At 36.3% G+C, this 14,674-nt stretch overlaps 1 protein-coding gene across 1 annotated transcript in view; it reads left to right on the top strand.

Annotated features, from left to right (window-relative positions):
* PCSK1 (proprotein convertase subtilisin/kexin type 1) overlaps positions 1–13,596 on the top strand; it is a gene marked incomplete at both ends in the record, with an annotated part of 37,419 nt that extends 23,823 nt beyond the window's left edge. Inside the window, 7 exons of the mRNA XM_081315573.1 lie at positions 1,327–1,539; positions 5,669–5,769; positions 6,695–6,928; positions 7,584–7,741; positions 10,174–10,307; positions 12,428–12,589; positions 13,237–13,596. Of these exons, the coding sequence (XP_081171699.1) occupies positions 1,327–1,539; positions 5,669–5,769; positions 6,695–6,928; positions 7,584–7,741; positions 10,174–10,307; positions 12,428–12,589; positions 13,237–13,596 (1,362 nt within the window). The remainder of the gene's footprint in view (positions 1–1,326; positions 1,540–5,668; positions 5,770–6,694; positions 6,929–7,583; positions 7,742–10,173; positions 10,308–12,427; positions 12,590–13,236) is intronic.
* Positions 13,597–14,674: the final 1,078 nt, after the last annotated feature.

Below are 14,674 nucleotides of genomic sequence, written 5' to 3'. Positions count from 1 at the left end.
TAATATATTTTATATTCAATGCAGCAAATGGCCTTGAATTGAATAAGTACTGCAGTCAAAGTCTGAGCTGGATTTGGGCAAAGTTGTGGATGTCTGAGGTCTATACATTAAGACTAAGAATAGTCCTTTTAAAAGAAATTATCAACAAATAGTGTACACTCCATTTAATTATTCAGTACTTTATTAAATGATTGTGATGGAATAGATGCAATGTATGAAATATATATTAGTATTTCCCAGAATATTAATTTGTAATGCAAGAAATGTGCAGCCATTGTTTATTAGTTCCGTAATACCTCCGATTCCTTAGGGAATATAGCTATGTTTCCAAGATTGTGTAGACATCAACACATCATTGCTAGGAAAATAACAGCACTTTAACTTCTAATATATTGTATTTTAAAGAGAGAAAATGATTTGGCTTATTGCAAACAATAAGTATGACATCATGGATCGTGAATTATTTTCCCCATAATATAATTTGCATGCCAATTATTAGAAAAGGAGAATCTCAAACAAAAACAGACTTTTGTCAATGCAGTGAATTTTACCCCAGTGAACCCTCAGTCTTCACTTATAAAAAAGTGTTTGGACATCTGAAGTAGACCTCTCTTAATTTTTTGTTGGATATGAATTAGTCTGAACCCCACAAGAGGCCTTCTACATTTTGGAGTGTGCAATGTCTATTTTTATCTTTACCAGCTTAGAGACTGGCCAACATTTCATTCTATGAGAAATTCTATCCAGTTCTTGTGGACTTTTGCACCAATAGATTATAATGCTCCTGCTTTCCCTATTAAAATGTATTGCCTATCCAACAACAACTCTCAGACAGAAGCATCAGGACAGCCAAAGACCTGAGAAAGGCTCATTTTGTTGTTTCTGTCCACTGATTATAGTTTTCACACCAAACTCTGTGTGACCTCCTTATTGTGTCCTCATTTCCTTTGTACCCTCAGCTTTCTTACTTAGTTGTTAGCCCTTCAAACATTTCAGTCCATTATCTTATTTTTATCATTAGACCTTATCTTAGGATCTCTTTAGATAAATTAAGCTTTTATTCATGCAGGGAAAATGTCCTTGCTTACATTGTTCTATGGCCGATCATTCCCTTCAGATCATTCAAAAAAATTCTATAATATGTAGATCTACTGCTTACCTTTAAACCAATTAAAGATATGGATCTGTCAAACAAAATAAGGGAGTATCCTTACTTTGATTCTCATGTTAAGGCGTAGTGACAAAATGAGCATAAAAATTACATCTGGGGGAAAGTTCACACATCTTTACTCACAATAATCATCTCTTTCCTTTCATTTCCTTTAGGGAAGAAAAGGGAAAGGTTCCCTTTTTGTCTGGGCTTCAGGGAACGGTGGCCGTCAAGGAGATAACTGTGACTGTGATGGTTACACAGACAGCATCTACACAATCTCCATCAGCAGTGCTTCACAGCAAGGCCATTCTCCTTGGTATGCAGAGAAGTGTTCCTCAACACTGGCCACAGCATACAGCAGTGGGGACTATTCTGATCAAAAAATTGTAGGTTGTTTTTACCAGATTTTTTTTATATAATTTTTTATTGATTTTCCAATATTACATTTATATATTTGAAAAGCAATGTGGTGTCTGAGTTACAATAGTTCCATTTCATACAGGTACATGTTATTACAAATCTCCAATTTGTTGTAGCCAATATTTCCTCTCTTTTTTCCTTTAATACATATTGTCTCTTATCTAAATTAACATACTTCTTATTTTATCTATCAGTTATTTAATGGTTTCCTTGCATTTGTCAATACTTTTATATATTTTATTTATTTTAACATTTCATCTTTAAGGAATCAATCACCTTATAAATTTTCCCAGCTTTAATTTGCATTAATATTAAAGTTAAATATTTGAAGTTTCTCATTTTCATATTTCTAGGTGACCCCACTTCCCTTCACATTTCTCTCCAATGCCTAATAATCTAGATACACATCCTATCTATCTCATTTCCATATCAACAGGTTAATAATACAATATAATATTCTTGTTTTCATTATAATTTCCACATACTGTAAATTCAATAACCAAAATTTAGACTTATAATCTTATTCTTATCACTAAATCCAAGTATATTAGTTACATTATATCACTCTTAACATAAATACATCTTAGTCAATTTCATTTAAATGGTTCAATATTTCAATTTAACTGTTGAGATCCACACATCTAAGTTTTTTAATTAGCCAGTATTTTTATCTGCACATCAAAACAGTCTCTCATAATCCAAGTACAATCCTGTCTATTTAGATATTTTCTGTTTCATATTTCCTCTTAAATATGTCCATTCTTCTTCAATCTTATTCTGGCTTTTTTCCTTTGCCATGTCATTTTCCGTTTTTTTGCTTCAGGGTCATCAAGGAGTTCTTGTGTTGTAGTATTGTGTTGAAGTGACCCTCCAATCTCCATTTTTGAAGGGTTGAGGGGTCTGATAGACATACCAAATCTTCTCATTATTTTCTCCTCTTGGCGCAATTGTGCTGGACTGTCTATTTTTTTCTTCCATCTGTTTCTCATTTTGATCTTTAAATTCCTTCTGCTTTATGTAACTAATTTTTTCCTTAATCCATTTTGTCAGGTTTTTCTCTGAGTTTTCTCTTGTCTGTGCTTGTTGAGTAGTTAAATCTTCTGTCAGAGTATTTGATTGTTCAATTTCTTCTGTTATGTTCTGTCCCGATAAATTAATAGTTATAGTCACAATTTGAGTTTGCTTATCCAAGACGCTTTCTAGTTTTCCCCCCAAAAGTTCTTATTTCATCATCAGCTGTAGAAAGGAACTGATACGTTTGGCAGGTTATTTTCATGATAGCATAGATTTGTTTTTGTATTTCTTCCATGGTGGACTCTCACATCTGGTGTTCAAGGTTAGTCTTAACTTGTTTTCTAAAGTGTCAGCCGAGTCTCTCTCTCTCTCTCTCTCTTTTTTAGGGTGTCAGATTGCAATTTCAGGTTTAGCCAGATGGTGTCCCCCAAGTGCTTAGAAAATTCTTTTCTTTTCTTTTAGGGAACTGCCTGTTAATCTCTTTTCAGTTGTTTCTTCTGTTTTAGAAGAACAGAGCCAAATTTTCAAATAAGGATAGAAAGTAAGGAATAAATAGTCAAAAGCTTTTAGTCCGCAAAGGAACAAAGTTCTAGTTGAGGTCCAATTTGTTTTTTCAACATTTCTTTTTAAATCACCCCTGGAGGTTCAATCACCGCTGTTTCTGAAGGGAGGATTAAAATCCCCCCTCCCTCTCCGCAGGGGGGAAGGTACTTAGCAGCTTATTTAGGTGGAAAGAAGAAGATTGGAGTATAAGAGAGGTTGATCTTACCTGGTCTCTTCCACACTGCTTTAATGTTGCCAGGTGGTAAGTGTGACTTTGGCTGTCTGCAGCCTAGTGACCGGCCATGTTGCTATAGCCGGTCTTTTGTCTGCCGGTTCGAAGGGAATGCAGGCACTAATGGGAGAGTTGCAGCTCCCCCGCGTTTCTGCAAAAGCCCCTTCTTGCTGGTCGCCCCTCCAGGGCGACTCTTCAGCCCTTTTAGGACCCCCCCAGCGATGCGAAACTGGATGTGGAAGATGACAGCCATCCTCCAAGCATCCATAACGGTGGCGGTGGCAAACCGGAAGCCAGTTTTTACCAGATTTAACCAACATTTGGGGGGGCAACCACAAAGCAATTTGGACAGCAGGGATGGTAAACTCATAGATACTAGTCTTAATGCTCTAACAATCATAAATGAAATATGGTGAGCATTTTTATTCAGGATTAAACTTTATTTTTAAATAAGCTCCTGGAAAAAATGTGGTTGGTGATTGGTGACATTGGGAGGTATTTTGGGAGGAGAGCTGCAGGAATTTTAAAAGATAAATTTAGTTTGTAAATATTTCAAGAAAAAGCCATCAAAAGCACACCACAAACATATTGCTAAAATAACATACAGTCACCTTTTGTTCAAATGGGATTCCATATTTCTTGCCTGCAAAAATAATGCAACTTCTATATAAAGGAAACTCAAAGCTAATATGCAAAGGACTGTAGCTCTCTGGAGAGAAAAAAGTGAGCTGAATTTGCTTTCACTGTCAAGATTAAAAATTAGGAAGTTTCTCTCAATACTAATAGCAGAAAAATTCTCCAACTGATAGATTATTGTGGATATGTTTAATTTTGTGATGTACAACCTCACCTATAATAGTAATCAAAGGAGGAGTTAGTGCAAACCTAGTCAATTCAAATAGGAAAATACAGAATAACAGTGTTGTCTTGACTGAGAAACAGAACCTATTTTTAAGAAGTAATTATGCGAGTTTAAACAGTTTTAACATCCTGTAAACCTTCTATTAAATTGATTGTACTGTGGCCACTGTATAAACTGGATTCATTACTCTTGGTGAAATGTAACTGGTGATTTTATTAGATGTCCATTGATTACTTCTGAGTGGAGGAGCAACCCCAGAGAGACTTGCTGTACAGAATAGAAAGACATATTACTTGGGCAACACGAGACTCCATCACACTCATTTCTCATGCAACCACACTTCCCCCAACAGCAACACTGTTATTCACTTTCTGAACAGCCATCTACTTGGTCATCCTATGAGCAACACATAGGGAGCAGTCATCCAGGCAATAAATGGTTGTGTCAGCCATTTGTATAGACAGAAACTCCCAGCATTGCTCTGATGGACTTCTCTGATCACCATCCATGGACTAATTGGCTAGAGTGGCAGGTTTCTCTAAAGACCTATGTGCCAGCAAAGCAATGAGCCAGCTTCTGTGACCAATAGTCAAGAGATTGAGTAGAAGGTAAGGATTTGTCCCCAATTCATCATCTAACCATGGTCCACTGTTCAAAATGGCTGCTTCATTTCCCCAAATGGGAGTGTCAGGTACCTTTGGGAAATGCAAAACAATTGCCTGGATTCATGAAAGGGCAAGGGAGATAATGATATAGGAAGTATCAATACTATTGATCCTTCCATCTGATCTCTTGGGGTCAAGATACATGAAAAATGAAACTGGATGTAACCCCTTTCCAATAAATTCTAGTGTTTTGTTGAGAAATAGAGAAGAAAGGATAAAAATAACCAGTATGATTGATCAAAAACTTCAAATTTTTTCATCTAAGGTCTACAGATTTTACTATTGTACATTCACATATATACGTGTACACATTTCAATACTGTACTTCCACATATTGAAATTTTGCAGGCAGTAGTGTGAGGCACTTTTTCCAAGCAGAGCACTTCATTTTCTAATAAACCATCTGTTTCATTTTCCAAATTACAGTGCTGTGCATTATTAGACTGAGAAGAAGGGAAACAAAAGTATTGGCTATTAGCTCCTATGTGACTTTTAATCTGGTAATCATTTTACAGTGATGCATTTTATGATTCAACAGTCATTCTGAAACATTTATTTTTATCTTACTAGGATTTCATAATAAGATGAGTGCCTTTGACATAGCATTATGTTCATTCAAAATGAGCTATTTCAATTAAAAATTGTAGGCAAAATAAATGGGGAGGGTTTTCAACTCTTATTTTATCTGGAAGAGAATAACATGTTCCAAGACAATGATGGAGAAGAATGCTTTTGTGCATGGCCATACGTAACCTTTATATGATGTTTATTTCCTTCAGATAAGTGCGGATCTACACAATGAATGTACAGCCACTCACACGGGGACCTCTGCTTCTGCTCCTTTAGCCGCAGGGATTTTTGCTCTAGCTCTAGAAGCCAAGTAAGTCTTCTTAAACTTCTTCCTAGTTAGACATGCTTGAAACTTTGATTTAATTCACATTTCAAGCAACTGACCTGTTCCATATTACTAGCATAAACATCTGCAGCAGAATAACAAAACTATATTCAAACAGACATTAAAACCTGAAGTAAAATTTTCTTCTTGGATACGTATACCTGAACGACCACAGACAAACTGATATGGGATTGTAAAGAGAATGATCAATTTAATTCTATATTGTGATTATTGTGCTTTTTCTTGATGTCCTAATGGAACTATTGCAGTTCAATTCTTTGAAACTTTTCAAAAACTCTCTTGAAGAGGGCTTGAAGACAAGAATCAGAAAAACCATTAATAAGTAGACAATAGAGAACAAATATAACACAATGATAAATAGAATAGAACCAATAAATGAGAACATTTGTAACTCAGGGTTGAAATGTTCTCTGAGCTTGGTTGTTTTCTTGCAGATGTTTCATTACCCAAATTGGTAAAATCATCAATGCTATGATGATGTTACTAGCACTGATGATGTTATCTAGTTTGGGTAATGAAATGTCTGCAAGAAAACAACCAAGTTCAGAGATCACCTAGGACTCTTCAAATAGAATAGAATAATAAATATTGTATAAGGTAACCCGATTAGCTGATCTATTTTCCCAGCAAAGAACAGAGTTCCTTTATCTCTAAGTAGGTTTCTGCATTTAGTATGAATCTTTTATGACGTTAAAAACAAAATACTGGTGGAAATTCAGTAGAGAGATGCTGATTACTGGAGCTTCTTAACTGAGCGCTTATGCTTTAACTAACTGACTCACTGGGTGTGTGTGTGTGAAACGTATTCTGTGCCTATTAAAATAGTGGATTATGGGCAAAGACTACAATACCTTAAGATCAAAATTAACCAGAATTTTGTTTGTGACAGTCCTAATCTTACCTGGAGGGATATGCAACATTTGGTAGTGTGGACATCTGAATTCGATCCACTGGCCAACAATCCAGGATGGAAGAAGAACGGAGCTGGACTGATGGTGAACAGCCGATTTGGATTTGGATTACTCAATGCTAAAGCACTGGTAGATTTGGCTGATCCCAAAAGCTGGAAAGGAGTGCCAGAGAAGAAAGAATGCATAGTTAAAGACAATGACTTTCAGCCGAGGTAAGAGCTGACACTTTGGTATTTTAGCTTAGTTTTTAGCTGAACTCTGATCCAGAAACATATGGAAACCCATAGCCTTCCCATATAACATTTTTTCAACTGTCCCTAGGCGACTGCTTCCATCTGGCAGTGTTTCTATTATCTAATTGTATAATAAAAATCCTTATAGCAACAGTTGCAAGACGAATGGGGGAGGGAATGAATGGGGACTATGGCATACACTTTGCATACAAAAGGAACCAGATTCAGTCTACCCAAAGAACAGGTAGCATGTAAAATCTGACAGCCCAATCATCCTTCAGCTGGGGCCCACCACCATCTATATTTGTTTTGAACAGTGTTTCCCTGCAACAATATATTATCTTGGTATTTTTCCTCAGTAAACCTGAATTGCGCTTCAGAGCTTTATGGGAATTTAAAATTGCTTTGAAGGACTTCTGTATTAGTAAAAAAACAACTATGTAAACTTTTCTTTAAAAGCAAAGTTTTACTCTTTTTGTTTTTAATGTTGTCATTGTACACTGCCCAGAATCCCGCTGTGAGAGAGATGGGCAGTTCTTATATATGAGAAATAAGTAAATAAATAAACTTTGCAGATTTTTAAAACTGCATCAGGACTTCGTGAAGTAAATTAAGTTTCTAATCTTGTTGGCAGGTTATTAAAAGCTAGTGGTGAAGTTACCATTGAAATTCCTACCACAGCTTGTGAAGGCCAAGAAAATGCCATTAAATCCTTGGAACATGTACAGTTTGAAGCAACAATTGAATATTCCCGCAGGGGTGACCTTCACGTGACCCTGACTTCCCCATCAGGTAAGAGCATAACATTATCTATTTGTGTACTAGCTAGTAATTGTGGCACGGTTTGTTTTAATACCTCAACAGATACAAAAATGAAGAATACATTGAGGAAAGGAATACTTGCCAACATATTAGAATGGAAATAAAGAAAATAATATCCTGAAATTTCAAATAAAAATATTTATTCATGAGAACATTTTGGATAGTGTGAATCAGTCAAATAGCAACTGATGCTATCTAAACCATGCACTTCATTTGTGTTATCTAGCTAAATCATGCATCTTTGCTGTATTAAAATGGAAGAGAGAGAGCAACAAATCAGTAGCATTTCAGAAGAGTGCTTTAGCTGTTTCTATAGCAGTTCGAAAGCACGTAAAAATGCAAGTAGAAAAATAGGGACCACTATGGTGGGAAGGTAACAGCGTTCCGTGCGCCTTTGGTGTCTAGTCATGCCAGCCACATGACCACGGAGATGTCCTCAGACAAGCACTGGCTCTTCAGCTTTGAAACGGAGATGAGCACCGGCCCCTAGAGTCGGAAATGACTAGCATGCATGTGCGGGGGAACCTTTACCTTTTTTTTATAGGTTCTCTAAAGTTTCAGATTACCTGTTCAGCATTAATGAATCTACCTTGTCCCAGCCCAATGCATTTCATAAATCAGACAGGAGGCTGATAGTTCTCTTACACCAGGGGTGTCAAACTCAATTTCATTGAGGGCCACATCAGCATTGCGGTTGCCCTCGAGGGGCCGGGTGGGTATGGCCAGGGTGGGCATGGCTAGACTGCGTATGGCCTACTGGGTGGGCATTGCCAGCTCTACATCATTGGCATCAAGGGTGCCTATGGGGGCCTGGGCAGGAGTGGGACAGATCTGAGGGTCTCTGGCAGAAGGAGGGCCTCTGCGCCAGGGCCAAGGCAGTGGACACCATTCCCTCATTGTTTCCAGGATGGCTTTGGGGGCCACATGAAACCACTTCGCGGGCCGGATCTGGCCCCCGGGACTTGTGTTTGACATGTCTGTCTTACACTGTAGTTCATTAGAATTGAGATTTCTTTTATTTCTGGAGGTAATGTACTACAGTGAAGATTATTGGCTATTGATAGTCCTCTCCTCTGGGATTTGTTTCATCTTTTTAGAAGCCTAACCAGATGGTCTTATTTTATCTGGTGACAGCAAATTCCATAATTTGACTTTTTTTTAATGGTCCTATTAAATTGGTCTCCATGCAGTTTGATTCAGTATGCTCTTAAAATATTAATGCCAATACTGTTAGTGTAAAGTAGTTCTAACAAAACTATGCATCTCTCTTATGGAATGCACACTGAACATAGATATCCAGTCATTGTTGTTTAGCTTATTAGAATAAGACAACATTCTTAATTTCATACTTTGCAAGCCACATATTATGGCATTTTTGCTTTAACATTTCTCTGTTAAAGTTAGGATGACACATGGCCAAACAGCAATTTTCCTCCTCCTCCTTTCTTCCTTCTTTTTCATTTAACATCTTCTATTTGTTCTTACAGTTCTGATCAGAAGTGCTTTGAAGAAAATAGGTTGCTAATTGCAAAATAAGTTGAAATTAGGAAGGTTGATGATTAGCGAAGGAATGACTGTTTTGCACATAGAAACTTTGCGTGCAGGTTTCTGTTAGTGGTGTCTCCAAGTAGAAGAAAGATGGGAAAGTCTCCTGCCTGAAAATTTTGGCAGTTTAGTATGTTCACTGAAATTCATATTTCTGTATATGAAACAAGTATTTTAGGTACTACTCCTATCAACCTGAAGTCAATCCCATCATTTATTTTAATATAAAGAGATATCTTGTGCTAAGTACACCAGATTATCTATTTGGGATTTATATATGGCCCTTTTCAGCTAGTGTTTCACATTGATCTGGTTCAACCCCATGCTTCTAGGTGCCCAGGATTTCAGTACTTTTTCTGCAGCTGAGCTGTTTGACTTCTGGCTCATCTCAAGCTGAAGAATCAATACCTTGACACTTTTTTCTCAGGCTTCCTAAACTGAACAGAGAGGTGGCTGTTGCTGGACAGTACCGCATTATTGGTCAGCTAGAGCAGGGGCCCCCAATCCCCGGCCCATGCACCAGTACCGGGCCACAGCATGCTAGCAACTGGACCGCACAAACAAGCAAAGCCCCATACATGAGATTCAGGAAGCACACAAAACCACGCACTTTCCGGTCTGCAGAAAAACCTCTCTCCATGGAACCGGACCCTGGTGCCCAAAAGGTTGGGGACCTCTGAGCTAGAGAGATTCCTGTCTGGTTCATGGTGAGTTCTCAGCATTGTGAAGATGGCAGCAATGAGCACGCAAAGATGATTCTGAGGGTACAGAGGATGAAACTGAGGTTGTGTGTCTTTTGCCTGAGGTTGCATTTTATATTATCCCATACTGGAATGTCACTTTTTTCTCTGATTCAGGGACCAAAACAGTTTTACTGGCTGAACGGCAAAGAGATAAATCACCTTATGGTTTTAAGGACTGGGATTTTATGTCTGTTCACACCTGGGGCGAGGATCCAACAGGAACCTGGGTTTTAAAAATAGTTGATATGGTGAGTAGGAAAAATTGTATGTGTGGATGCAAACTTAAAATAAGATGGAGCAAAACATAATCACGATTAGCTCAAGTAAATGTAGTTAGGAAATAGGTTAATGAAAGCTATTTTTTGCAGCTTCAGTGCATAGGTGCATTTGCGGTCAACTACTGAATATAAAATTAAATGTATCATGTTCCTACTTGTGTATTCTCTTGTCAAATAATATTAGTGCTTCAGTTGGAAAACCCTTCCTTCCTTCCTTCCTTCCTTCCTTCCTTCCTTCCTTCCTTCCTTCCTTCCTTCCTTCCTTCCTGATTTTATTCTAAAACATGGCCTTTAATTTCAAGATGAAAAGTTTGTACTGACTTCGAATTGAACTATAATTTCCCTTACTCCCTTAGCACTAACCTATAAAACTAGTTTCCTACAAAAAAAAACCCTTATTGAGCTGTGGATGGAATAGGCATAAAATAATATTAGCAATGAATAAATGATCAAATGTTTCACAACTAAAGCTAGATACTGAAATTATGTGACAGCTTGCTCCTCTAATTAAATAACTTCTTTTTTGCCTTTTCCTTGATACCTCGGTAGGAACTGGAGACTTACGTAGCTTTGAAAAATTCCAGCCAAATATTTTAATACTGCCTGAGATCTTTAAGAGGGAAGAACTGCAATTGTGGATTGGTATATCAGTTAGAGTAAGACAAAATTTTGCAGCAATTACCTGGTACTTATACTACAGGCAAAAAAGAAATTTTCTTTGAATGGCAATTTATACTGGATAGGTCTATTTGCCAGTTTTGGTCAACTAGTAAATATATTTCTTACAGCTAACTGTTTCAGAGAATTTAAATATTTTGTTGAGAAATTAATCACAGAGTCAAAATGTTTTCCTCATGGTGTTAGCTTTGTTCCTTTGTTGAAAATGTGTTTAACTCAAATTTGATTTATAATGTTACAACTGATTATTCTAAAAGTGATCCCAATGAATGTGTTGATAACAAACATTCACAGTGAAAAATATCTAGTTAGTTGATCACTGGTGGGTGGGAGTATTTGTATTAGTGATTCCATAGAATAAGAGAATTATCAATATGGACAATTTATTTATTTACTTATTTAAAAACAGAATACCCTGATGACTTAAAAGATTAAAGAGTATAGCATTTCGATGCAAACTGACAAATAGAGAAAGCAGCATTTCTGAATTCACGGCATCTTGCTTCTCTAGAAAGCAATTCTTGCGCCAATGAGCCTTAACTTTAATCACTGCTACCAAAGGGATTTTTACTAAGATTCACTGCTGATAATGAATAGAATTTATTCTTAGGATTTTATAACAGTTTTTAGGTGAACTGGTACTTTTGGGGCCTATTTAAGAAACATAATAACTATGATTTTTATTTTTTAAAATCACATTTGTCTCCTGAAATGCCAAGTGTGAAAATTGTGAACTTCAAATAGAGAATTGCATAACAATTAAAATACTTTAGGAATGTTATTCAGTGGCTCATCACCTATAACTCAATTTAGATAGAAATGAATGGGGATGCTCCCAAGATAGGAATGTGGTGATGTATCCATTTCATTCCGCTCAATGTATATATATATATTTAAAAACTAACTTATGGTCAGCTCATTTATGCATAAATATTTGTATGCATAATTATGGTTCTCAAAATGTACATTTTATCCGATCTTTAATATGTTATCTGAACATAATCCAGTTTTGTACATACTTCACCCTAGATTATATAGTAGGCATTTATAACATATACGCATTCTTATGTACCAATTTTTGAGCTGTAAGCTCTATTGTACATTTGATAATATAGTATGTTTGGAGACATTAATGTCTTCTTATTTACATATATATTCAGAAAGTGAATGGGATAGTACCACATTAATAAGATTCCCACTCCCTTTATTACAAATGGTTGTTACTCTTTTAAATAAAATATTTATGTTTGATCTCTGTACATTTAATAGAAGTAAATATACATACATAGTCAATATGAGTATATAAATATCTTCAGATTTAAATAGTTTTAAATTTAATTTTTTTGTAATATGCTTGTATTTTTGTCTTTTCAACTGATGGACTATAAAAGATTGACAATTACTCTTTTCAGTCTAAAAGAATGCAAAATGAAGGCAGAATTGTGAATTGGAAATTGATTCTGCATGGCACTTCCACACGACCTGAACATATGAAGCAACCTCGCATCTATACATCATACAACACTGTCCAAAATGACAGGAGAGGGGTGGAAAAGATGATAGACTCCATGGAGGTACCCTTCTAAATCTATTCTGATCTATTATCATAAAATGTGAAATAAGTGAGAATGGTTTTTATTCTAAATTAGCATTATTCTAAATCAACATTGTTTTCCCCTCTCGGGTATTTCCCAACATTACATAGGATGATGACTACTTGATTAGATGGATTTTAAAGACAAATTTATGAAAGACTAGCATAAAAACTATAGCAAGGTGTTGTAGTTCAAGAAATTCCTGGTGTAGTGCCAATATACTATGCAAAAGCACTAGTTGCAAAAAAAATGGAGAAGCAACACTAGAAAATTTATTATTACCTTACTCCTCTGCTTACTCGTCTTTGCCTGGTCAATAGTTAGTAATGCATATGGTTGAAAAAAACTCCTTATGTTCTAGTTCATGTAGGATTAATACATAAACTTCCTGAATATGCTGATTCCCCAAGCCATTGCAAAATTTCTCCACAGGTCTCAAGAACATCTTAAGTGTGCTGAATCTCAAACATGTATAACTAGCTACACATGTTTAACACCACACAAAGAATTCTGTAATTTTGTTCTCAGAATTTCCAGCTCAAACAGCTTTTGCAGGAAACTTGTGACCTACTTTTGATAACAATCAATAGCTCCTGATGTTTGGTACCCTCATATCTATTTTTCAGGACCATACGACCCAAGAAAACCCAAGTGACAAATACAAAGTGAGAGGAAGCACTAGCAGCAAACAGCAAAACCAAGATGTGGTTCTCTCTGATGCAATGCTCCGTCTACTTCAAAATGCATTCCATGCTCAGTTGGTTGGGAATCATTTACCAAAGAAGATGCTAAATGAAAACAGAGATATTCCATATGAACATTTCTATCAAGCTCTCGAGAAACTAAACCAAGGCCCCGAGCTCAGACACTCAGAGGAGTCTCTGTATAGTGACTATGTTGACCTTTTTTACAATTCAAAATCATATAAACACAGGGATGACAGACTACTACAAGCTTTGATTGATATTCTAAATGAGGAAAATTAAAAACAGTCCTTGACAGAAAGCTAGATTGGAAATATTCACATCTCCATTGCACTCCTAATTTCAAGTAATTGGCATCTTTCCAGGAATACAATTGGTATTATTCCATATTTATCAATTGCCTCAAGAATAAGCAAAACAAAAAGTTGGTTAGATATGAAATGGCAACTAGTTTATTCAAAGCAATCTATAATCTTTTCAGATAGGCAGCCTCCTTCAGGAATGAATAAAATCAGTTTCCCAAGGAAATAGCACAATGTCACTGCAACAGTTGTGTTTATTATCTTTTCTGTAGAAACTATAAATATTTTAGATTTTATTTCTGCTCACCTATCTCAAAATGTGACATTGTTTGGAGATACTAGGAGACGTTTGTCTTTCTAATATGGTCCCGGGGCACAAAATAGCATAGTGCATTGCCCCTCTCCTTGGTGGCTCTCATCTCAATTTTTAAATTAGAAAGCCACACCCATGATTTAGGTATATCATATATTTAAAGATAGATCAGATGGGATTGAAAGGGCCCCAAGCTAAATGTGCAATCAATTGTAATTTCAGGTAGAAGAAAAATTGTAATTTCAGGTAGAAGAAAAATTGGAAAATATATATCTTCCCACTGATTTAGAGTGCACCATCCTATACATGTTTACTATGCATAGGATTACAACTCTATTGAACTCATGGGGAAGACTTGCAGAAAAAACAAGGCAGTGTCTTCATAATACCCTGCCAATTTCTTTCAGCCCAAATATTGAAATGTAATTTACCATATATCCAGCTTTTAGTTCCTTTTCTCTCATAGGTTCCTTTTTAAAAACATACTTTCCCCTTTTGTTTGGTAAATTTCAACAAATTTTCAACAAAAGGGCACCTCTTCACCGTGTTCCTTTCATCAGGCAAACTCCTTATTACATCAGCCAAGTCAGGCACAGATTTTGGGAAATGTCTGTCCTGTTTATTTCAGAAGATAAGTCAAGAAGAGTTTGCTAGCAAAAACAGTCTGTGGCAAGTGGAATTGGGTCCTAATGGAAAACCATTAGATCTTCTCCTTCACTTGTATGAATGAATATCAGCGCTGTTA

The sequence above is a fragment of the Vipera berus genome, assembly GCF_964194415.1.
Source record: "Vipera berus genome assembly, chromosome: 2".
In the NCBI taxonomy this organism is placed as follows: Eukaryota; Metazoa; Chordata; class Lepidosauria; order Squamata; family Viperidae; genus Vipera; species Vipera berus.
Note: the sequence above shows the minus strand (reverse complement) of the source record. Positions and strands in the feature narration are given on the sequence as shown.